The sequence below is a fragment of the Fusarium pseudograminearum genome, chromosome 2 (genome assembly GCF_000303195.2).
Source record: "Fusarium pseudograminearum CS3096 chromosome 2, whole genome shotgun sequence".
Lineage (NCBI taxonomy): Eukaryota > Fungi > Ascomycota > Sordariomycetes > Hypocreales > Nectriaceae > Fusarium > Fusarium pseudograminearum.
The window spans coordinates 2,939,782-2,960,473 of record NC_031952.1 but is presented as its reverse complement, the minus strand read 5'-3'; the positions used below and the strand labels follow the sequence as shown (position 1 = coordinate 2,960,473).

The following is a 20,692-nucleotide window of genomic DNA, read 5'->3' as shown; positions in this document are numbered from 1 at the left end:
GAACATCCTCAAGTATCATGCTTTTGAGCATGGTGGTTGGTACAACTCTGAACAAAATATTGCCTTTATGTGTTTGAGCATTACCCACGAAAGCTGCGAGATAATATAATAAAGGTATTTAATAGATTCATACAGACTATAATACTGCAATCAAACCCCTCCCAGAGGCTAGCCCAAACACCAAATATGCAATTCGTTAACGCTCCGTTCTATATGAGATTGCCCCTTGGTATTCCCCGACGCCGAACTCTCTCTCTAATTTGCTCCGCCGATGTTTCCTCTATTGGTATATATAATTTCCTCTTCTCCATTGCTTCTTGTCGCCTTGCCTTGATCATGTGCACCATCAACTTATTCGTAGGTGTGTGAATGCCAAGATCCACGGCTCGATTCAGAAAGAAGCCGTTTTGGTAGTTTATATCGGTCTGCAGACCCTTGTTGATGCGCATGAGTAGCTCACTTGGGGCATTGGCCTTGCCTGTGATACGACGATAGCAGAACTTTTTGAGACCTTCGCCGCGAAGGAACCGTATAAGATCTGGTGAATTCTGGACTTCTGGCAGACTTTCTGTCACCAGAGCCATCTCTCCCAACAGCTGATTCATCATCTTTTGCCCTGATCGGTTGGTCGTCAAACCGCGGTATGGCAAATCGAGAAGCACGCACACGGGCTCAACAGCAGCGGTAAACATGAGGGAAGGTAGTTTGAACCGCAGCCATTGGTCGTAGGTACTGTAACTTGACTGAAGCAATTCGGCATGTCTTAGTGATTGCATAAAAGTAGGCACGTTACAGTCGAGGGATGCATGCAAGTCCTTTGGTGTGTTTAGAGCCGCGTCGGCGCTGGTCAGAATTGTTCGCCCGGCCTTCAATTGCTTAACGGAGTCCCGATTCCGGTTAAAGACCAATGCGTGGCTCATATGTCCCAAGAAAAAGTTTGGTTCAGGCTGCGTTCCGTCGAATATCATTTTGCGGACTTGCTCCAGGACCCCAATGCCGTCGTTCAAAAGGCATACCGATGTCTTGTCATCAATCCTGTCCTTGACAGAAGCAATCGCCTTGACAGCTTCAAAGCCACGACCAGTGACAACCAACTCATCGATGTGTGAGCGATCAGGCACCGGTGCAGCCTCTTGTCCCTCGTCTTCATTCTCTTTGGCTATGGCGGCGTTTCTCTCTGCATACGCGGATTTCCTTGTTCGTTCTGGCTGTACTTGTTCGACATTTCGATATCTCGATTTGGGCATGTCTCGGAACCGGAGCATCTCGACTGAGTCATAAACACTGCACAAGGCGTGTGCAATGAATCTCGATCTCACATCTTCGCCTAATATATGGATTTTGTGTACAGGTCCAGATTTTGCGGCCTCGGCTGGGAGGATGACCGAGGGGATGTGGAAATGTGAAGAATTATTCGACGTAGGTGTAACTGACGCCTTGTTTTCCGAGCTTTGCCATGGTCGTGAGGGAGATGGTCCGCTTAGTTCTGGAGGAACAGCCTCTTTCTTAAGATGCGTTGTGGTTGCTGCCGAAGCGAAGAGCCGTGTATGGCTTGTCCTAGGACTATATTGTAGACATCGGGTCGACCTTTTGGCTATTTGAGCCGTCGCCCGCGACTGAGTGAAGACCGCCACTTTGACGGTTGTATTCGGGTCGTGAAGTTTGTGGCCAAGCTGGAAGAAATTATAAGGCACACGCGCACGCGGATTCGTGAGACTAAAGTCGATGCTGTGTATTAAATCGTGGACGCTATTATCGGTGGGTAAACGAGCCGTTGTATGTTGAGGTATGATCGTGGGGAGGCGAGTTGGAGTGAAAGTGGTGATGTCGATATTGGTGCTGGATGCGTCGAGATAATGGCTCCGAGCGGCGGGAAGTCCGTTTTTTCCCTTGACAGAAAATTAGACTGCAACCAATTAGAGGAGGCGGGTCAAGGGACTAGCTGATCATCTTCTCATATTTCGGTACATAACTATTGGTCAATTGCTCACTCCGATACCGTTCTTGGTAGTTTAGCCGCCACGACTTTGAAGCAGAAACCCAGTGTCACATTTTTATTGAACTATTTTGAACTGGGTGATTTTGTATTTCGTTCCATTTCATGCCATATTATTTCTTAGTGACAGATAGAACCTGTGGTGAGTCCTCTAACGTTAACTAATCGCAAGTGGGCCTTGAGCATGAGCAATATTGCTTAGTTACATATTACCCGCTTCATGAATGCAAAATCACTAGTCCCTATTAGGCCATGTCAAGTTCTGCGCTGCGAAGTCTTTCATGCGACAGCGACGTGATTGATCATCTCAACCTCGCATATCACAACATTCAACCCCAACATCAAAATGACAGACGTCAAGGATATCACACCGGATCTGGACCGGCTAGACGATCAGCTCGATGATCTCGAGGAAATCCTTCAACCTTTGCTCGGTAATCTTGAAGGCTTGGCCTCTGAATTACCCCTGTTGGACAAGGCAAAGCTTTTCTCGCTGACAGCATATGCGATTGAATCTCTTTTGTTCTGTGAGTGTTTTACTGGCCCTTTATGAATATTTCGTCACTCCTGTAAACAAGCTAACTAACGCGACAGCGTCACTCAAATTGGAGGGCTCTGATACCCAAACACAAGCCGTATACGCTGAACTCAAGCGAATTCAGCAATACTTTGGCAAGATCAAGAACATTGAGACTCCAGAGGTGGAAGAGTCGCGAAGTCTCACAGTTAACCAAGAGGCTGCAGCGCGTATACTAAAGGCTGATCTGGTATGAAAGCCCACAATATGCTAACATTCAATGCTAACATATCATTAGGCCGACAACAAGACGATTAGCAATAAGCTTGCTGAAAAAATTGCAGAGGAGCGGGCCAAGGCTCTTCTCAAGTCGGTTGAGAATCGCAAGAGACCAGCTGAGGAGTCCCCTGTCCCATCAAAGTCGGGGTCTGCTGATGACGGAAAAGCCAAAGGCAAGAAGCAAAAGAAAGGCAAGAAGAGCAAGTCCAAAAACTAAGCCTAGAGCAACGATATACCGGTGAACGGTGTTGCAAAAGAATCCGGATCGGCAGGCATGCTCTGGCATGCGGACTAGGTTGCTTTGGCAAGAGTTACATTGATACCCGGGTTAAAGGAACTCGCGAGGCTCAAATAATCGGAGGTCAGGTTAAAGGCTTCCTGAATTAACCAGGGCATGGCGTTTGGGAATAATTGTTGATTGGAGGAAATTGTCATTCTATAGAAAGCCCGTCATGTTGAATCAATAGTTTTATGAAACACAACTTGCTCCATGATATGTTTACATGTGAAACTAGTCATTCCGTACATCGGATCAGTTTATGACTCAATTGACTGTCAGCCTACAAGCCCGAAATGAAGGTTATTTATACAAGTATAAGAAAACATTCTGCCATTCTCTTATCTCGTCCTCATTCTATAACTTCTAGTGAGCTCATACACTAATTGGCTAGGGAAAGATAACCTAGATAGGTGACTAATATTTTTTCACCCCACCATTATCGTGAGTCAAGTATACAATCGCGGGGCAAACCCCTCCAACCCAAGGCTCGAATTCTGTTTTCGCATCGACAAAATAGAATTCGCAACAACAAGATGGCGGTCATTTACATCGACGAAGAAGCCGGAAGCGATCTCCCCGAGATTCAGGGCACCGAGTCCGCCCCCTTCAAGTCCCTCCTCGAGGCCTACTTCCGCCACGGCGCCGAGTCCGAGTACCAGGTCAAGAAGAAGGACGATGAGGAGTACAAGCCCGCTGCCAAGTCAGCCCTGAAGAAGGCTGTCGCCTACGCTGCTGGACAAAAGAAGAAGCTCGATGCTGCTGCTAAGCGTGCCGAGAAGGATGCTCAGGATGAGGCCGCTCGTCTTGCTGTTCTTGAGGAGGCTAAGAAGATCAAGATCACCAACGACCCTTCCCTGCCCGAGCCTGTCTCGATCGGCCTCCACCAGACCGATTCTTCTGTGATTGGCACTCTCCGAAAGAGCAAGGATGAGCCTACTGAGGGCGTCAAGCGTGTTTCCGTTCAGGGCCGTGTCAACCGTGTGGCCAAGCAGGGTGGTCTTATCTTTGTCACTCTGCGCCGTGGTGTCAACTACATGCAGTGTCTCCTTTCTGGCGATCTTTCCAAGACTTACGACGCTCTAACACTCTCCCGAGAAACCTCTCTTGAGATTATTGGTGAGCTTTGGGAGGTTCCTGCCGGTGCTCACGCTCCCCTCGACCGCGAACTCCGCGCAGACTACTTCCGAGTCATCGCCAAGGCTCCCGGAGGCGATGATGCGTTTACCAACATTGTACCTGTCGATGGTGACAACAACACTCTCATGAACCTCCGACACCTTACCCTCCGCCACGAGAAGCCCGCCGCCGTCATGTTTGTTCGCGATGTTGTCGAGGATGCTTTCCACACCGTCTACAAGGAGTTGGATATCAAGAAGGTCAGCCCTCCTGCTCTTGTGCAGACTCAAGTCGAGGGTGGCTCTACTCTTTTCAAGTTCGACTACTATGGTGAGACTTCATACTTGACTCAGTCCAGTCAACTTTACCTTGAGACTGTCCTGCCTGTCCTTGGTGACTGCTACTGTATCGAGAAGTCTTTCCGTGCCGAGAAATCTCTTACCCGTCGCCATGTAAGTACTTACCTGAAATGTGTCTTGATAGAAGCTAACTGTTTAGCTCTCTGAGTACTCTCACGTTGAGGCCGAGTTGGACTTTATCACTTTCGACAACCTCCTCGACCATCTCGAGCATGTCATCTGCCGTGTCATTGACCTGACCCTCGAGAACCCCACCGCTGCCGAGGCCATCAAGAAGTACAACCCCGACTTCCAGAAGCCTACTCGACCATTCTTGCGCATGCGCTACTCTGATGCCATCGACTGGCTACGAGAGCGTGGCATCAAGAACGAGGAGGGCAACGACCACACCTTTGGTGATGACATGTAAGTGTCCCGTATTTTTAAAGATGCGCAAACTAACTGGAATAGTGCCGAGGCTGCTGAGCGAAAGATGACCGACGAGATCAACCGCCCCATCTTCCTTACTCACTTCCCTGTCGAGATCAAGTCGTTCTACATGTCCAAGGCCAAGGATGACCCCCGCGTTACTGAGTCCGTTGATGTTCTGATGCCTGGTGTTGGCGAGATCGTCGGTGGCAGCATGAGAATTTGGGACTATGAGGAGCTCATGGCTGGGTACAAGCGAGAGGGTATCGATCCTACAGGCTACTTCTGGTACACTGACCAGCGCAAGTACGGATCTACTCCCCACGGTGGATACGGTTTGGGAGCTGAACGGTATGTTTGTCCATTAAATGTTTGAACTTTGCTGACAATTTAGTTTCCTGGCATGGCTGCTCAAGCTCTGGACTGTCCGAGAGGCTTGCTTGTATCCCCGTTACATGGGTAGATGCACCCCGTAAACGACCGTTATGAGATGCATGAAAATGGAGTATAGGGTTTGATCAGTAGCAGAAATCAAGGACAAAGCGAAACTGCTTTACTGTATTGTACTTTGAACGTTTGTATCCGGTATCTCCGTGTCTGTAGTCGTAATCAAGCGTACCTTGGACAAGCCCGTGACTCAATTTAATGGATATCCACTAAAAAGTTCCCTCAGCGGCTGTCAACGGAAGGCCCTGGAGTGCTCTGGATCTCTGAACCCTGTACTTTTGGGGGAGATGCCTCTACCGAGGCCCTACTGATCGTTCTTCCCCATCCCTCGTTGAAATTTGCCTCTTCTAATTGGTCAGCGTGAGCTTCCGAAATCCGTGTCGCCGGCGTATTCTTCTCCTCATAACATCCCTCCATCTTGAACTTTGCCCTCACCCAAATTACTACCAACAAACCCGAACCTCAACTACCCTCACAACAGCCCTCTCAACCACTTCACAACCACCTCACAATGCCTCGTCAACGATCCGTCGGCCGCGCTCCTTCGCGCCCTACCGCCGCTGCTTCTGCTCCCAAGCCCCAGCAGACTCGACCTGCCGCCACCCATGCTGCTCCCGCTCACCCTCCTGCCCAGGCCATGCCACCTCAGGCTGCCGGTTCCCAGGGCCCTGGACTTTTTGGTCAAATGGCCAGCACTGCTGCGTAAGTTGAATATACAACAATTGGCGCTAGCGAGCTCGGGCTACATGCGCAAACTCCGAGCGCTCGGATTACATTATACTTGGAACAATTGCTAACTTTTCCCAGCGGTGTCGCTATCGGTTCCTCAGTAGGCCATGCCATCGGTGGTATGTTTGGTGGCTCCTCCGAGCCCGCTGCTCCCGTCCAGGCTCAAGCCGCTCCTCAAGAGCAGTCCTGGAACCAGAACAACTGCGCCGGCGTCGCTCAGAACTTCACAAAGTGCATGGATGACAACAACGGAAACATGCAGATCTGCAACTGGTACCTTGAGCAGCTCAAGGCTTGCCAGGCTGCTTCTGGCCAGTAAGCTTGGGGATTACGAATAAAAGAACTTGATATCATTATGGGAAAGGAAACAACATCGGGGATAAATCCCCTGGCAGCGTGCGTGCTAATAGAGACTCGGTGAGAATACTGTTGCATCTCGGCACAACCAATTGTATAATACAAAATAAGATCTCACTCAACCCACTGGGAACTCAACTGTCTTTCTCCTCCTCTGGTCGTGGTTCAAAATTCAGCTTTGCTGTTAGCAATAGTATCTTCATGATAGTGATGTCAAATCTTACCGAATTTCCATTGTACAACTGTTGATCTCTTTGGTCGCTCGGGTTCTGGAACTCCCGAATTCGGGACCGTTCTCGGGAACTGGTAGGTCCGACGGATCCTCGTTCGTCGGATGAAAAAAGACCGAAAATCCAGGAGAATATGCTAAGAATAAAGCCAATGATTCTTGACACAATACCTTGCGAGTCATCATTGTAGGCAGACGTGTACTTTTTGACGGGGATGAGGACCAGTGTCGATGAAGGGGAAAGGCCGAGCTCGCCGATGGCCTTGTCCTCTTCTGTTTCGTCAATGTTTTTGTTGGGCAGAGGCGTAAGGACTTGCTTAAAGGTATACGGCTGCGCTCCGTCATTTCGGTTCTCGTCCACCCACTGTCTAATCTCCTTGAGGGGCGCATTCGTCTTGAAGCGCGATCTCAATGTTGATCCGTCAAAGAGGCGCACTTGAAGAGCTGTCATTCCGCCTGTCTTTGTCGAATCCGCCAGCTTGGTTTCTGGTGCGCTGACCAAGGACGCTGCAACATCGCCACCTTTCATACTGCCACGTCGTTGCTTCTCGCGCTCCTCCGCGCGCATGCGTCGTTCTGCCTTGTCATCTTCAATTCGCTTGAGAATTCTGGCTCGCTCCTCTTGGTCCTGCTGTCTCTTCTTCTTTACTGCCTCGGCAGCCTTGTGAGCTCGGGCATTGTCGGTGTTCATTCCAGCTTCGGCTTCGGCTTTGGCCCTCTCCTTGGTCCTGGCGCGTTCTTCTTTGACTTTGCGCTCATTCTCTTCCCTTTGCGCCTGGAGTCTGGTAGCTCTCTCGGACAATATCCGACGGACATTTTCGGATGTCGATAAGGACACAGTTGTTTGTGTCTGTTCTGGCGCTGTGGGTGTCACTGGTTGAGGAGGGGCAACTTGGACTGGTTGAGCCGGCGCCGGCTGAGGCGTCGCTGAAGAGTTGAACGCTTCCTTGACCCTGCGTAGGAACTCGTCCTTTCTGGTCCCCGGTGCGATGTACTCCTTTAATTCACCATTCTTGATGATAACAACCGTGGGAGTCCGCGGTAGTGGGAAGATCTGGGCCAAATGACCAGCTTCTTCAGATCCCGCTATCAACCGTAAAAAAACGGCGTGTCCCTTTAGGCCGCTCAGCTACACCGTGGATTAGCCCCAGAATATGCTCTGCAGATCATCAAAATCCTACCGTATCATCGGTCAGGAATTCGGTTTCCCACTGCGAGCTCTCGTCACTGTCATCTAATGCATGTGAGCTACTGTGCGGGTCGTTATGATGACAAACGGACCTGCAACGAAGCACAGGACCAGCTTTTGCTGGCTGACGGCCGTAGAGATGCCTTCCTGGAGTGTTCCTTGATAAAACATGGCGGGCTAGTTGTAGAGTGAAAGTTTATCATAAAAGTTCAGAAGCTCCAGTAATAAAAGTGAGTTGTGAGACAAAGCTACGTGTTGGTTCAAGGTGAAAGGTGTCTTGCCTGCACTCCCTTGAGTTATGCATAAATTATGCAAAGGTCTCCGAGCGTTGTTTATGGTACAATACTTATCGCAACAAGATTGAAACAAATGATGATCTGAAAGTATATGCCCAAGTATTGACTTGGATATGAGTAAAGCCTTCCTTCCATTAAATGAGAGCTGCCTATCCATCACGTGGCGTAACCGACTCAAGCTTGGGGACTTGGGGCTGAGTCAGCGTGATAAGTATCGCAGGTACCTACAGCAAAGAAAAGAAGCAACAGACGATATTGTTATTGCCCGATATTACAATGGTATGATTAAAAGGTATTGCTAGATTATCAAAATCCTCATTATAGGCGTCAATTCGGGGTCTCTGTATGGGTACTGATTTTTTTTTTAGTCAAGATTTCTCTTCTTGACTCATCACCGTCTTCGGAAGAGCTACCGTCTTGTTGAAGTGACTTTTTCTTTCCATTCACTTACTTTGAACGGCCACTCCTAAATCGGCCAAAATGTCTATCGACCCAGCTTTCATGCCGTGGGCTTCTTCTAAAGGCGTCAAATGTAGCAATGTCGAACCTCGAATTATGCCTGGCCGCGGCATTGGTATTGTTGCCGTTTACGATATCAGAGTAAGTCATAGAGGTGCTTCGATCCATCGAACTCTTACCCTTTATCTACGTTCGTCACGACTAGTTTTAATTGCAGTTGCTGATTACACTAGGCAAACCAAACAATCCTAAGTGTTCCAACGAGAGCTGTTCGCACCATCGATACTGTTCCAAAGCACATCAAAGACGCCCTTCATGGTGTTTCAGTTCATGGCATCTTGGCCGCTGAAATTGCACTCGACGACAGTGATGACTTTGCCATCTGGAGAACAGTACTCCCTACCCGGGAAGATCTGGAGGGTGGAATGCCCATGATGTGGCCGAGTGAACTTCAAGCTCTTCTTCCCAAGCGAGCCAAAGACCTCTTGGACAATCAGAACACCACATTCCGGCGGGAGTGCGATATTGTTCTGAAAGCCTTTCCTACATTGACAAGGGATGAGTATATGCTGAGCTGGGTGTTGATCAACACTAGAACCTTTTATAATAGCATGCCCAAGATGAAGAGTTATGCTCATTCTGATCGATTGGTCTGCATGCCTGTTTTAGATTTGTTCAACCATGAAGACCAAAGCCAAGGGTGCAAACTGGTGTACTCTGCTCTTGGGTACAGCGTTCAGACAGACCGGGCCTACAAACAAGGCGAGGAAGTGTTCGTCTCATATGGCCCTCACTCGAATGACTTTCTCTTGACAGAGTACGGCTTTATCTTGGACACAAATCGCTGGGATGAGGTGTATCTGGACGAAGTGATACTGCCACTCCTCAACAAGACACAGCGCGCTGAGCTAGAAAGTGTCGGCTTCCTTGGCAGATACACACTCGATGATCAGACCCCAGGATGTCACCGGACCCAGGTGGCCCTTCGCATGCTGTGCTGCTCCCCTGGACAGTGGCAACGGTTCTTTGACGCTTGTGAGGATGGACGGTCTTCGCAGGTGGAAGTTGATGGTATTCTTTTATCTGCTTTGAAAGACTTTCAACAGGTTATTGAGAAAACTCGAAGGGATATTGATGAGGTAGAGGGTGGTACAAGCAGCCAGAGGGAGTTGCTAAGACGCCGATGGGAACAGGTCGAGGCCATGGTTGGAAAGACGATAGAAAAGCTAAGTAGCGAATAATGATCTGGCTTTGAGATCACTTTCATAAACATAGTTTCCCCGCCACTCTATAAGAGGGGAATACTCCTCTCAAAGGTTCTTCGTGTACATTTTCTCGTTTCTACTGGAGGACAGTTATTACTCGGCCGTCGAAATATGTTGATAACTTGTCAATCTTAGAGGCAATGGGGTCAGACGGAGGGTATATGGCCTATCAATCCCACAATAGACTTTAACTTGACCTTCAGGCCGCCCCAACTTATACTTTCTTATCATATTCACTTGACATATTTAAACTCTTTGATTCCATGATTATCTCCCAGTCTTTTCTCTCTGCAAAGTTCTTCTCTTTCACCACTAATCAGTTCAATCCTCACACACGAGTATCACTTGAACCGCATCAATCATTCGTCGTATGTCTGCCACACCTGCCCGCTTCCCCTGAGTTTTTAGCTATCTTGTCACTTGTTGATAAATAAACGATCGAGTTTGAGCTTCTGGTTTACATCAAGCTGCCAACCACACTCCATCAACCGTATCAGGTACTGACGTCTTATAGATGTTCTTTAGCATATACACGGGAGCTTCTTTCCGTCCGGCTGGTGGAAGAGGACGAGATCGGGGCCGTAGTCGCGATCGAGGCAGAGACTCGACTTGCAACCACGTGAGTTTGGAAAATTATACTCTGTATTCTATTAACATTTTCCAGTGCCACCGACACGGCCATGTCCAGGACCAGTGCCCCCAGGTCGAGGAATTGAAGCGACTCCGCCAAATAGCAGAAGAGCTTCTGACTCACTACAACGAATTAGCATCTCGCTGCGGTGCCGCTCAGTTCCAACGACCAGCAGAGCTAGGGCCAGTTTCAGAGCCTGCAGAGCCACTTCTACAATACGCCTATCCTGCTACTGCATCGACCACAGCTCGTTCTGCTACTTCGTTCACCACCCGTTCTGCTACTTCGTCCACTACATCTTGTTCTGTTACTAGGCCGGGTACAGCTTGTTCTGCTACTGGGCCGGGTACAACTGCTCCCCCTCCTTCTCCGTCCCCCTCATCATCATCATTATCCTCCTCCTGGTCTTTCTATCCATAGGTAGGGTCGTAAATTGGCAACAGAGCATTGCAACTGGCGCACTGGGGACAAGAATGCTACACTACGCCAATCCTTTGGGATATTAGCCACCAACGTCTATTATCCCCAGATGGCTTATATCCAGCTGTAGGCAGGATGTTTTCGGGCAAGTCGGCTTCATATAGTAATAAACGTGTATTTCCAATCGTGCGAAACCAACCCGCGTTCGGGCGTGCTTAGACATTGCGTACATCCATAACCTCATGCTCAGCGATATCTTCAATATCATCTTGGGGTTTTTTTTTTCGTCTTATCTAGTTCCTAGAGGTATCGATATGCATCATAGTGGTCGCCATTCCATCCATACCACCCGCCTCCATCGAAGCCAGCATCTTCCTCATAGCCGATCCGTCACCTCCACCAGGGGCTTTGCCGTAGACTGCCTCGCCCAGCATACGGAGCTGCATTGGAAACTGGTGATCTCCGTAGTGTTGAATGATACCGGCTTTGTCAGTCGCCGTCTTCAAATCCTGCTCCGAAGAGCTCATGCCAAACTCTTCGCACTCTGTCTGCTTCTCGGGTGTCCACCATGAAGGAAGAAGTCCTTTTCGAGTCGACATCTTGGCAATGAATTCCTTGAATCCAGACAATCCATCTTCCATCACCTCACCCTCGAGGGTGTACATGTCCTTGACACGCAGGCGGTAACAGTCGATGAGAAGACGATACACGTCCTTTTCAGGGCGATTGTGTAGGTACTTGCCCTTGTCTAGGCGAGTAAAGGGATCGGGGATAGGCTGATCGAGACCCTTTGGTGGCGATCCGCTGCCTCCGGTACTGCTCCCGGCAGCTTGGGCAGATGGTCCCTTTCCGCAAGTCTTCTTATGTTTCTTCCAATCGTTCTTTTGACATTCCCGGGAGCAGTAAGACTCCGAAGAGCATTTCGCGCATCGTTTGAGAGTAACTTCGGGTGGGCTTTTCTGGCAAGCCGAGCAAGAAGTCATTGTGGGTGAAATGTCGGTGAGATGAAGTAGCTTAGTAGTTTGGATCTTAAGTATGAGACAAGACAAGGAGGGAGGAAATGTGGCAGGATTTATATCATCACAGTGCGACAGTCAACAATAGTAGAAACAAAGCAAATAAATACTACCTTACCAATTGGTTACCCTGGCCTGCATGGGCTTGAAGTGGGAATAACCTGAGATTAGCGATTGGTCACCTCACTATCATATGTTCATATAATACATTTGTCTATAATGGCAAGCCTGGTGCGTCATCGAATGTATAGATACCCCTCCATCCATAAGTCCCAGATGAATCTATCTCGGTCCAGTCATCAATCAACTCCTTTCCCGTCTCGTCTGGAACTCGAAAAGTGTATACACTCGATTCGAGTTCAATAGTAGCAGCAGTCTGTGTCAAATCGCGGCTGATTGTTAGTCTCCCAAAGTACGGTATCGTCGTCACTTTACAGGGCTGACCCCGATATCTACCTTTATATGCAGCATACAAGTCCTCGAGTACATCGGCTGCCCGCCCGGCCGTTGCACTACCCAGAACCTCACCCGTCTTCCGTAGTCTGTTAACAAACTCCATGATGGCAGTCCAGATATGATCTTCCTCTTCGATCGTTCTAGGAGTCTCTTTGGCTACCAGGTCTACAAAGAGTACAAGAGCAGCGTTGAATGCAAGAAAATCGTATAAATCACACCGCAATGGCTTCTCTTGCAAACTCCGGATATCCCCGTGGGCATCAAGTGCTCCTTCGGCCGACTCCAAAACCTCGACCCGGGTGTACTCAAATTGCTTATCGTAGCCCGCGAATTGAGAATAGGGCAGATGAATCATTATGTTGAGAGTATGTTTGTATAGCCTTATTATGGCATGTTCGATAGGTGAGAATGCCGAGTTCAGGTCAGCTTCTGCCCATTCATCCGGAATCATGATTTTGAGTTCTTTCATCCCGTCAACAATGCTTTGCATTATACTGAAAGGTGTGTCCTGGCGCAGTCTGTCCCTATCACTAATAAATCCTGATACCAGGCCGATTTTTCTCAGAGTGCCAAGCTCAGTTGTTTGCACATCCATATTGAGAGTGCCATAAGGCAACCCTATGATGAGAGACATTTGACGATCGCGAATCCACAGAGCATCCCACAACAGACTCGGACGAAGATGAAGGCCTAGTAACAGAGCATTCTCAATGCCGGCTCTAATACATTTCCATGCTGTACTAGGGCGGCCAATAGCGACGAACAACTCGTACTGAAGAACCAGTGCTTCAATTGAGTCGATACTGCAGGCTGGTGTGCAGTCTGCAAGGTACAATATTGACACCTGCGTAAGAATTCGGTCGATAAACTTCTCGGGACACAGAGGTAAGCCCGTTTCGACGTCTTTAAAGTCTCTAGGCAATTGGGAGAGGAGAAGAGATGTCCAGATAAGGCATTTAGATGCCAGTCCAATGTCTCGGGACTTCAATGCATCGAATATCTTATCGCGGTTGCAAAAGATTCCCCTATCCTCTTGATCATTGTGAATTATTGCAAAAGGCCATAACATCAAAGACTGAAGTAGTTGATCAGAGTAGTCCAGGATTTTATCGAGAGTTTGTGAATTCGGAATGATATCGCCTGGGATTAACTCCAACTGCGACATGGGAGTCTGGGACCGTTCATTTGCTAGAGTCTCTTTGGGGATTTGTTGTGAGTTCTCTGGTATATGGACCTCTTGCTGATGAGAGCTCTTGTCAGCAGAGCCAGCAACGTTGCATTTGTCAAGTTGACTCGTCAAGACTCTGATGGATTCTTGCATTTCCACCATGCGCGACTCGACTTGAGTGACAAACTGGTTCAGTTCTTGTATTATTCGATCCTTGTCATGGGAGGATTGCTCATATGGAGGCACTTGCTGCGACTCACAAAGCAGCGAGTGAGTCAAACATTGGCGGCACCTTCTTTGGTCGTCAAATACACAGCTCACTTTTCTACGGCGACATTCTGTGCAGTTCTTTGTTCCGAGTCGTGCTGTATTGTGACGTTCCTTGAAAGAATGTTGCATTTTGGTGGTGAGAGTGATTGTGAGGTGAATCACTCGCGACGTTGGTATAATAAACTTGTCAAATGTCTCAGATATGACGATATTTTGGAAATAAAACCTTGATTATTCAAAAAGGGGAGTAGATTCATTCATTGGGAATCTTAGTACTTAGTAGCTCCTAACTTGGTGTTGGTTAACTAGGTACTCGTCGGAGGGACCATCAACTAAGCATGCTTTTAGTACTCCAAACTTGATCATTATTGGTTTAAATATACCGATGGCATTTATTAACCTCTGCAAGCGTAGCAAACCGGCGACTTGGGTCTGTTTGTGTTTACGAGTGTGATATTCATCTGACTCATGCATGAACTAGACGTGATAATGTGTTGGCAAACATGTTTAACTAGAAATCTCTGGATTGCCAACCTCTGCCAAGTCCTATGTATTGCGATACCAAGTCTCCAAGTCTCTTACAGTAAGATGTTATTTCGATCAGATAGAATTTATATTCCATAAATTACTGGCACTACTGTTAAGCTCATATCTCTGCAAAGATCTAATGAGTAAAACTCTCGTTGATTCTACATGTGACTTGTTAATGGTCCTCCAGGGTATGAGTGGACCGATTACTGGGTCTCGTAAGTCTTAGGTTACAAAAATAAATAGCCTAAGCGCTATAGTTTTAGTAGCATAAAATGACCTACTAATTTCGTCCCTTATGTTCTTAGCGGCCAATTTTTATGATACCCTGAGGACAACACCTAGAGTCATCATCTTGGAACGACATACACACAATGAATGTGAATGCGCCGACTCTGTTGCGCAGCCTGAGACAAGTCCCTCGCTGCATAAGACTGGCCAACGCACCAAAGAGAAACTTTACATCCTCTTTCTTCCGTCGCAAAAAGCAACCCTCAGCCGACGACCCAGAGTTCGTCTCTGTCCTAGACGGACCACCCCAGCTTGTCCGCGTAGGAAAACGCCATGGACCTGGTCTTATCATTCTCGGTATGTTGTATCTTGCCAATTGCTGCTGTGGTTTTATTGCTGTGATTGCTGTTCTCAATGCATCGTCGAATAACATCACCAATTGTACGGATATAGACTAATTCATCATCCAGCTATCATTCCTGTGACCGCATTTATCCTCGGAACATGGCAAGTCCAGCGATTGAGCTGGAAGTCAGAGCTCATAGCTAAATTCGAAGACCGTCTTATCCGCGATCCTTTACCCCTCCCGCCTACCATCGACCCTGATGCCATTCACGATTTTGATTACCGCCGCGTACGAGCAACGGGCCATTTCAGACATGACCAGGAGATGCTTATTGGACCTCGCATGCGAGACGGCACAGACGGATACATGGTTGTTACACCCTTGGAGCGAGAGAATGGCACAACAATTCTGGTTAACCGAGGATGGATCGACAAGAAGCACAGAGACAAGAGGACGAGACCTGATGGATTGCCAACCGGTGAAGTCACAGTCGAGGGACTCTTGAGAGAGCCATGGAAGAAGAATATGTTTACACCCGATAACCAACCCGAAAAGGGCATGTTTTATTTCCCAGACGTAAAACAGATGGCCGAACTGACCGGCGCTCAACCTGTCTGGGTTGAGGCTACTACGGGTATGTCTATCCTCATGATCCTTCATATCTCATGACGTTGCTAATGGTACCAGAACCCGAGTTTATGCAAATGGTCGACTGGGAAGCTCGAGGTATTCCTTATGGCCGACCCGCAGAGGTCAATCTGCGAAACAACCACGCTCAGTACATCTTTACATGGTAAGTGTACCTTGTGCCAACTCGACCCAGCATGCTGACCTTTATCTTAGGTATGGTCTGTGCTTTGCAACCTCCATTATGCTTTGGATGGTGGTTAAGAAGCCCGCAAACGACGTTGCTCGTCGTGTAGCCCGTTCAAAGGGCCTGTAAACTAAATTGTGCCATGCATATCATGTAAAACTCATGTATACTCTGCCACTTCTCCTTCGTCACCTTGATCCGACACACGCTTTGCTTTGCGCTGTTTGATGGGTTGTGGCACTGGCATTCTCAGCTCCTGAAGGAGTTCCCTGGGGAGGTACTTCTCTGCTAAAGAAAACATGGAACAATGAGGTCTAATTTGGCGCTGCCTGTACGATATTAGAATGTGTGACCAAGAATATGGAGCCGATGCCAGATGACATACCTTTTCATGAGCGTCAAGACGTCGCTCTCTTCAATAGTCTTGCGTTTGGCGTGGTCCGCGTACGCTCCTAGATCATCGCCCAATTGCTCAAAGAACCATTCTGAAGATTGAATGAGAGCATCTAGCGTCTCTGCTGAAAGACGTTGGTTGCTTAGACCTGATGATTGGAGAGCTGTTTGTGCCACCCTCTTGACAAAAGCTGGGGGGAGTGACGGATATTCGATGCCGTGTTGTGAGATGCGTTTTCGCTTTTTGTTTGCCTTTAACCCGCGAGGTAGTCTATCGTCAGCGGGCATGTGATGTGTCGTGACTGTGACCGTTGGCTCCATAGCTGGCTCCATTTCTTCATTTATTGAGCTGTGATCGTCCATACCCTCATCGTCCCAGCCGTCCATGCCAAAGTCTCCTGCTCCACCATCGGAGTCGGATCCAGATACGACATTTTGTTGAAGATCGCGAGCTTCATCCCCTCTGGCTTCTGCAACCGACTGATCAACAATCGGAGACGTTTGCTGTACATCGGCTGGATCGGACATTTGAAAGACTGTTTGATCATCCAAACCCTCGGGCATATCCAGGTTAAAGTCGCTTCCTCTACCTTCGGTCATCCGCCGGGTTTGATCTGCCTCGAATCTGCTTCTGTTAGCTAGTGAGTAAACTGATGGCCGGTATAGCGTACGCTTCTAAAGAGACATCACCAGCTCTTGCATCGAGGTTTTCCAAAAACCCAGGAAAAAAGTCTGACTGCTGGCCGATATCTTCTGTGGGTTCGTTGTTGAAGTAGTCACTTATGCGCTCACTTCCTGGGCTGCCTCGAGACAACCTTGGGTTTTCCGCATATCGTCGAGGCATCTCAATTGATTGAACCGTGAAATTATCTTCATCCAACTGCGACAATCGCGGTGGTGGAATTTCCGAGCTCATACTAGAAGCGTCTTCATCCAGTGGCAACGAGAGCCTTGGCCGCCGAGTAAGAAATTCGTCATCATCATCGTCTTCGTCGTCGTCATAAAGGTTGCTTTGCTCCTGCTGTGCCGGCGATGAGCTTTTTCGTATTCCAGGAGATGAAGAAGAAGAATATTGGATCGGCTTGCTTTTGGGTGCTAGTGCTCGACCGAGGTGTCGCAGAACATCCAACGGAGTTTCTCTCTGCTGCATCATGCTTTGTCTGCGATTCTTTCCCGGAGTAAACATTGCTGTTCGCCGTTGGTCGAGAAGCCGGCGAGCGGCTTTGGCGTGGGGAGTCGGCGCATTGGATCGGCCCGCAGAGGCAGGAGTGCCTCGACGAAGAGAGGATCGGAAATCGCGGGCGCCAATACGATCGAGAGGAGTATGAACAGATGCGCGAGCAGAATAAGGCTCAGCGCTGGTTGCTCTGCGAGGAGTCCTTGAAGGAGTCCTTGCCGGCGTTTCTTGTGAGGCCATGGTTGTGTTTGATGCGCCGGAGTAGGTGGATGCTCAAAGAGCAGGCGCCGCAGTAAGCTTTCATGAACGATTCAACTCAATTAGTCTAGGCAATAAGAGTGCATTATTTGGCGATGGTATGTCTTTGTAAACAAAGTTGATCCAATGGACGTCTTTCAATGATGATGCTAGCCAGAAACGCGACGCGACGAGGGGACCTCACTGCACGGACCATGTGATTAAGTGAAGGATCCATGAGCTTGATGTAGGTACAGACAACATACTCATGAGAACCAGGACCTGCGTGTGTTTTGTTATTGATGCGCATGCTGAATTTTAATTGTCATGTTTCCTAATTTAAGCACTCAATATATGCTGATGAGACATTGTTGAACTTTGGTGGTAGTACACAAGGAGCATAGCTTGTTCACACCAAGAAGGATGTCGCTAACATATACTGTCGATATATGTGTCTTCTCACGGTAACATTTGGAACATTGGGGATAGTAGTATGAGTGAAAGACTTACAAAGCTCCCTTTGCAGTCAACCCCAGATACCCCCAACCTCCAAGCAACAGACTGCTAGTAAACCTCCAGATCCCCGTACTTGGTGCACCAGCTCTCGTACATATCCATAAATCAGCTGTTCCCCACCAGACGAGCAAACTGAGCAATGTGTCGACAACGTCATATTGGCGACGTAGATAGAACAACCATATAGCAAGACCGTAAGCTGAGACACGGCTGCCGTAGACGGCAAAGGCTGTCTGTGCTGGTTCCGATCTGGCGATACCCTCTGGTAGTCCATATTCACGCATAGCCCGAGCAGGTGATCTAAAAGGTAAAAGTCCACCAAGGGAAAAGGCAGTGCCTATAAAGATTGCAGGAATGTGCCATCGAGAAAAGGTTGGAAACAACCTGCCTGAAGCCATCTAGCTGATGTTAGTGTTGATGTGATAGGTAGTTGAGTGCAACACGAACCTCGCAGGCTGTACAATTCGAGCAAAAAGAATTGTGATATGCGTCAACAGCGTTCTATAACTGGTAAGCTACGATTTATGAGAGCCAAGATGACATGTAAGATGAGGCAAAATGCTAAATTGGCAAAATAATAGTTATTAGGACCGAGCGTGGATCGAACACGCGACCTAGGGATCTGCAATCCCTCGCTCGTACCACTGAGCTATCGATCCTTGTTATCGAACTGCAAAGAGTTTTCAAGCTGAGGATTATGTAGACAGCACTAACTGCAACGGACTACTCCTAAGCAAGGGTCTCAGCGCTAGGGGTTTCAATGAGCTGCATGCCCAAATCCATATCTTTATCTCCAACCTCTTTGTTATCCTTGCTCCATTCGTTCTTATGATCTCAATCCCGGTGTATCTTTGTCGAGAATCTGCTATTATCTTCGTATTCGTTCACATTGTCAAGGCATTCCTTGCTCTATATCAATAGATTAGTACCTACAATGAAACCACAAGGTCCAACAATAACCGACCACCTCCCCTAAAAGAGCATGTGAGGGGCCTTTCAATTGTGCTGTCGCTTGTGTAGTTCTTCAGTCTTTTGGAAAGCCTTGTCGGTCGCTAAATAGTCGTCTATATATCTTTCATCACCCCCTCCCTTTGGATTCTTCATCTCTTCACATCCAATCCGGCAAAGTCACCGATCTCAGCCAAGAACGGCCATAAACAACAAATCCTTACCGCAATAAGACTGCGATACCAGTGAGCTACCCCAATCCGAGGTTTGGTAGGTTGGACCGAATCCCCTCCCCACTCCCACTCCAGGCGCTGGATGAGTTAGTCGGCAAGGCTATTTCTTGGCTTATTACTGTTAGCAGGGGACTTTCGCAGGCCCCAGCACAACCTGAGGTGGCACCAGAGGTGGCTTCTCTGCTACTGGCGGATGGTCTTATCCTGGGCGCCTCTGCTAGTCCACTGGCTCTGATAGAGGTGGATCTCTCATCGTTGAACCTCTCCTGTGCCTCACGTTTCTGCCTCAGAAAACGCCTGAACTCGGTTTTGTGTCAAGTTCCTTCTCTAACGCGATCGTTCTATGCAGCTGTGAAACGAGTTTTGTCGCCTAAATCGTGTTCCGTTATCCGACGACCTCCCTTTCCGTCTGCAAACCACAGTCATCTAGACACAACAACGGCATCGCTTTGACCCCTCGACTAGACAACTTGCTGCTTTTGCTTTTGCCTTCGCCTTCGCCTTCGCCAACTCTATATCCAATTCCTCCTATTTCTCGATTTCCCCATCGCAACAATGGCCCAGCCCGGCGTGCAATCATTGAAGGTTTGTTGAGCACGAGGTTACCTGACGCAATACCTGGTTGGCTGACCGCTGCTACAGTGTGTGGTGACTGGTGATGGTGCTGTTGGAAAGGTACGTTGGACAACAAACTGTCGCGCGACGACTGTCGACTCTCGCTGACTCGATCTAGACCTGTCTGCTCATTTCCTACACCACAAATGCATTCCCCGGCGAATACATCCCTACAGTCTTTGACAACTACTCTGCTAGTGTTATGGTAGATGGCAAGCCTATTAGCCTTGGCCTCTGGGATACTGCTGGTCAGGAGGATTACGACAGACTGCGACCCCTTTCATACCCCCAGACCGATGTCTTTCTCATCTGCTTCTCCATCGTCAGCCCTCCGTCATTCGACAACGTAAAGGCAAAGGTAAATTGACAGCGACATCGCCTCCCGACTCTGCTGACATCTCCAGTGGTACCCCGAGATCGACCATCATGCGCCAAACATCCCCATCATTCTCGTCGGAACCAAGCTCGATCTTCGAGAGGACGCATCCACCCTCGAGTCTCTCCGACAGAAGCGCATGGAGCCTGTGTCATACGAGCAGGCGCTGACTTGCGCCAAGGAGATCAAGGCCTACAAGTACCTCGAGTGTTCTGCTTTGACCCAAAGAAACCTCAAGAGCGTCTTTGACGAGGCTATTCGGTGAGTTGCGATCTATCATCCATCATACGCGCACACTAACAACCAAGGGCCGTTCTCAACCCCCGACCCACGCCTTCAAAGCAAAAGAAGAACAAATGCTCCATCCTGTAGATATCCCTAATCAACGACG

The 20,692-nt window shown here is 48.5% G+C and overlaps 11 protein-coding genes across 11 annotated transcripts, besides 1 other annotated feature; 6 read left to right on the top strand and 5 right to left on the bottom strand.

The window, feature by feature from the left end:
- Positions 1-209: 209 nt before the first annotated feature.
- On the bottom strand, positions 210-1,265 carry FPSE_08250 (uncharacterized protein; the record flags this gene model as incomplete). Its single annotated transcript, XM_009261368.1, has 1 exon — positions 210-1,265. The coding sequence occupies one exon, from the start codon at positions 1,263-1,265 to the stop codon at positions 210-212; it is 1,056 nt and encodes a 351-aa protein (XP_009259643.1).
- A 1,077-nt stretch (positions 1,266-2,342) lies between these two features.
- FPSE_08251 (uncharacterized protein) lies at positions 2,343-3,009 on the top strand (the record flags this gene model as incomplete). The annotated part of the gene is made up of 3 exons (XM_009261369.1): positions 2,343-2,523; positions 2,591-2,763; positions 2,812-3,009. The coding sequence occupies 3 exons, from the start codon at positions 2,343-2,345 to the stop codon at positions 3,007-3,009; spliced, it is 552 nt and encodes a 183-aa protein (XP_009259644.1).
- A 596-nt stretch (positions 3,010-3,605) lies between these two features.
- On the top strand, positions 3,606-5,431 carry FPSE_08252 (uncharacterized protein; the record flags this gene model as incomplete). The annotated part of the gene is made up of 4 exons (XM_009261370.1): positions 3,606-4,640; positions 4,687-4,952; positions 4,998-5,306; positions 5,350-5,431. 4 exons carry the CDS (start codon positions 3,606-3,608, stop codon positions 5,429-5,431), a joined length of 1,692 nt encoding a protein of 563 aa, XP_009259645.1.
- Positions 5,432-5,913: 482 nt separating this feature from the next.
- Positions 5,914-6,450, top strand: FPSE_08253 (uncharacterized protein; the record flags this gene model as incomplete). Its single annotated transcript, XM_009261371.1, has 2 exons — positions 5,914-6,104; positions 6,210-6,450. The coding sequence occupies 2 exons, from the start codon at positions 5,914-5,916 to the stop codon at positions 6,448-6,450; spliced, it is 432 nt and encodes a 143-aa protein (XP_009259646.1).
- Positions 6,451-6,622: 172 nt separating this feature from the next.
- Positions 6,623-8,077, bottom strand: FPSE_08254 (uncharacterized protein; the record flags this gene model as incomplete). Its single annotated transcript, XM_009261372.1, has 4 exons — positions 6,623-6,664; positions 6,713-7,846; positions 7,899-7,951; positions 7,999-8,077. 4 exons carry the CDS (start codon positions 8,075-8,077, stop codon positions 6,623-6,625), a joined length of 1,308 nt encoding a protein of 435 aa, XP_009259647.1.
- A 605-nt stretch (positions 8,078-8,682) lies between these two features.
- On the top strand, positions 8,683-10,977 carry FPSE_08255 (uncharacterized protein; the record flags this gene model as incomplete). Its single annotated transcript, XM_009261373.1, has 4 exons — positions 8,683-8,802; positions 8,895-9,866; positions 10,441-10,545; positions 10,591-10,977. 4 exons carry the CDS (start codon positions 8,683-8,685, stop codon positions 10,975-10,977), a joined length of 1,584 nt encoding a protein of 527 aa, XP_009259648.1.
- Positions 10,910-10,969: a repeat region.
- Positions 10,978-11,270: 293 nt separating the features above from the next.
- FPSE_08256 (uncharacterized protein) lies at positions 11,271-11,960 on the bottom strand (the record flags this gene model as incomplete). Its single annotated transcript, XM_009261374.1, has 1 exon — positions 11,271-11,960. One exon carries the CDS (start codon positions 11,958-11,960, stop codon positions 11,271-11,273), a length of 690 nt encoding a protein of 229 aa, XP_009259649.1.
- Positions 11,961-12,207: 247 nt separating this feature from the next.
- FPSE_08257 (uncharacterized protein) lies at positions 12,208-14,016 on the bottom strand (the record flags this gene model as incomplete). The annotated part of the gene is made up of 1 exon (XM_009261375.1): positions 12,208-14,016. The coding sequence occupies one exon, from the start codon at positions 14,014-14,016 to the stop codon at positions 12,208-12,210; it is 1,809 nt and encodes a 602-aa protein (XP_009259650.1).
- A 773-nt stretch (positions 14,017-14,789) lies between these two features.
- Positions 14,790-15,935, top strand: FPSE_08258 (uncharacterized protein; the record flags this gene model as incomplete). Its single annotated transcript, XM_009261376.1, has 4 exons — positions 14,790-15,003; positions 15,117-15,626; positions 15,680-15,785; positions 15,836-15,935. 4 exons carry the CDS (start codon positions 14,790-14,792, stop codon positions 15,933-15,935), a joined length of 930 nt encoding a protein of 309 aa, XP_009259651.1.
- Positions 15,936-15,966: 31 nt separating this feature from the next.
- On the bottom strand, positions 15,967-17,616 carry FPSE_08259 (uncharacterized protein; the record flags this gene model as incomplete). Its single annotated transcript, XM_009261377.1, has 3 exons — positions 15,967-16,135; positions 16,192-16,824; positions 16,871-17,616. The coding sequence occupies 3 exons, from the start codon at positions 17,614-17,616 to the stop codon at positions 15,967-15,969; spliced, it is 1,548 nt and encodes a 515-aa protein (XP_009259652.1).
- A 2,249-nt stretch (positions 17,617-19,865) lies between these two features.
- FPSE_08260 (uncharacterized protein) lies at positions 19,866-20,673 on the top strand (the record flags this gene model as incomplete). Its single annotated transcript, XM_009261378.1, has 5 exons — positions 19,866-19,895; positions 19,953-19,985; positions 20,044-20,283; positions 20,330-20,562; positions 20,610-20,673. 5 exons carry the CDS (start codon positions 19,866-19,868, stop codon positions 20,671-20,673), a joined length of 600 nt encoding a protein of 199 aa, XP_009259653.1.
- Positions 20,674-20,692: the final 19 nt, after the last annotated feature.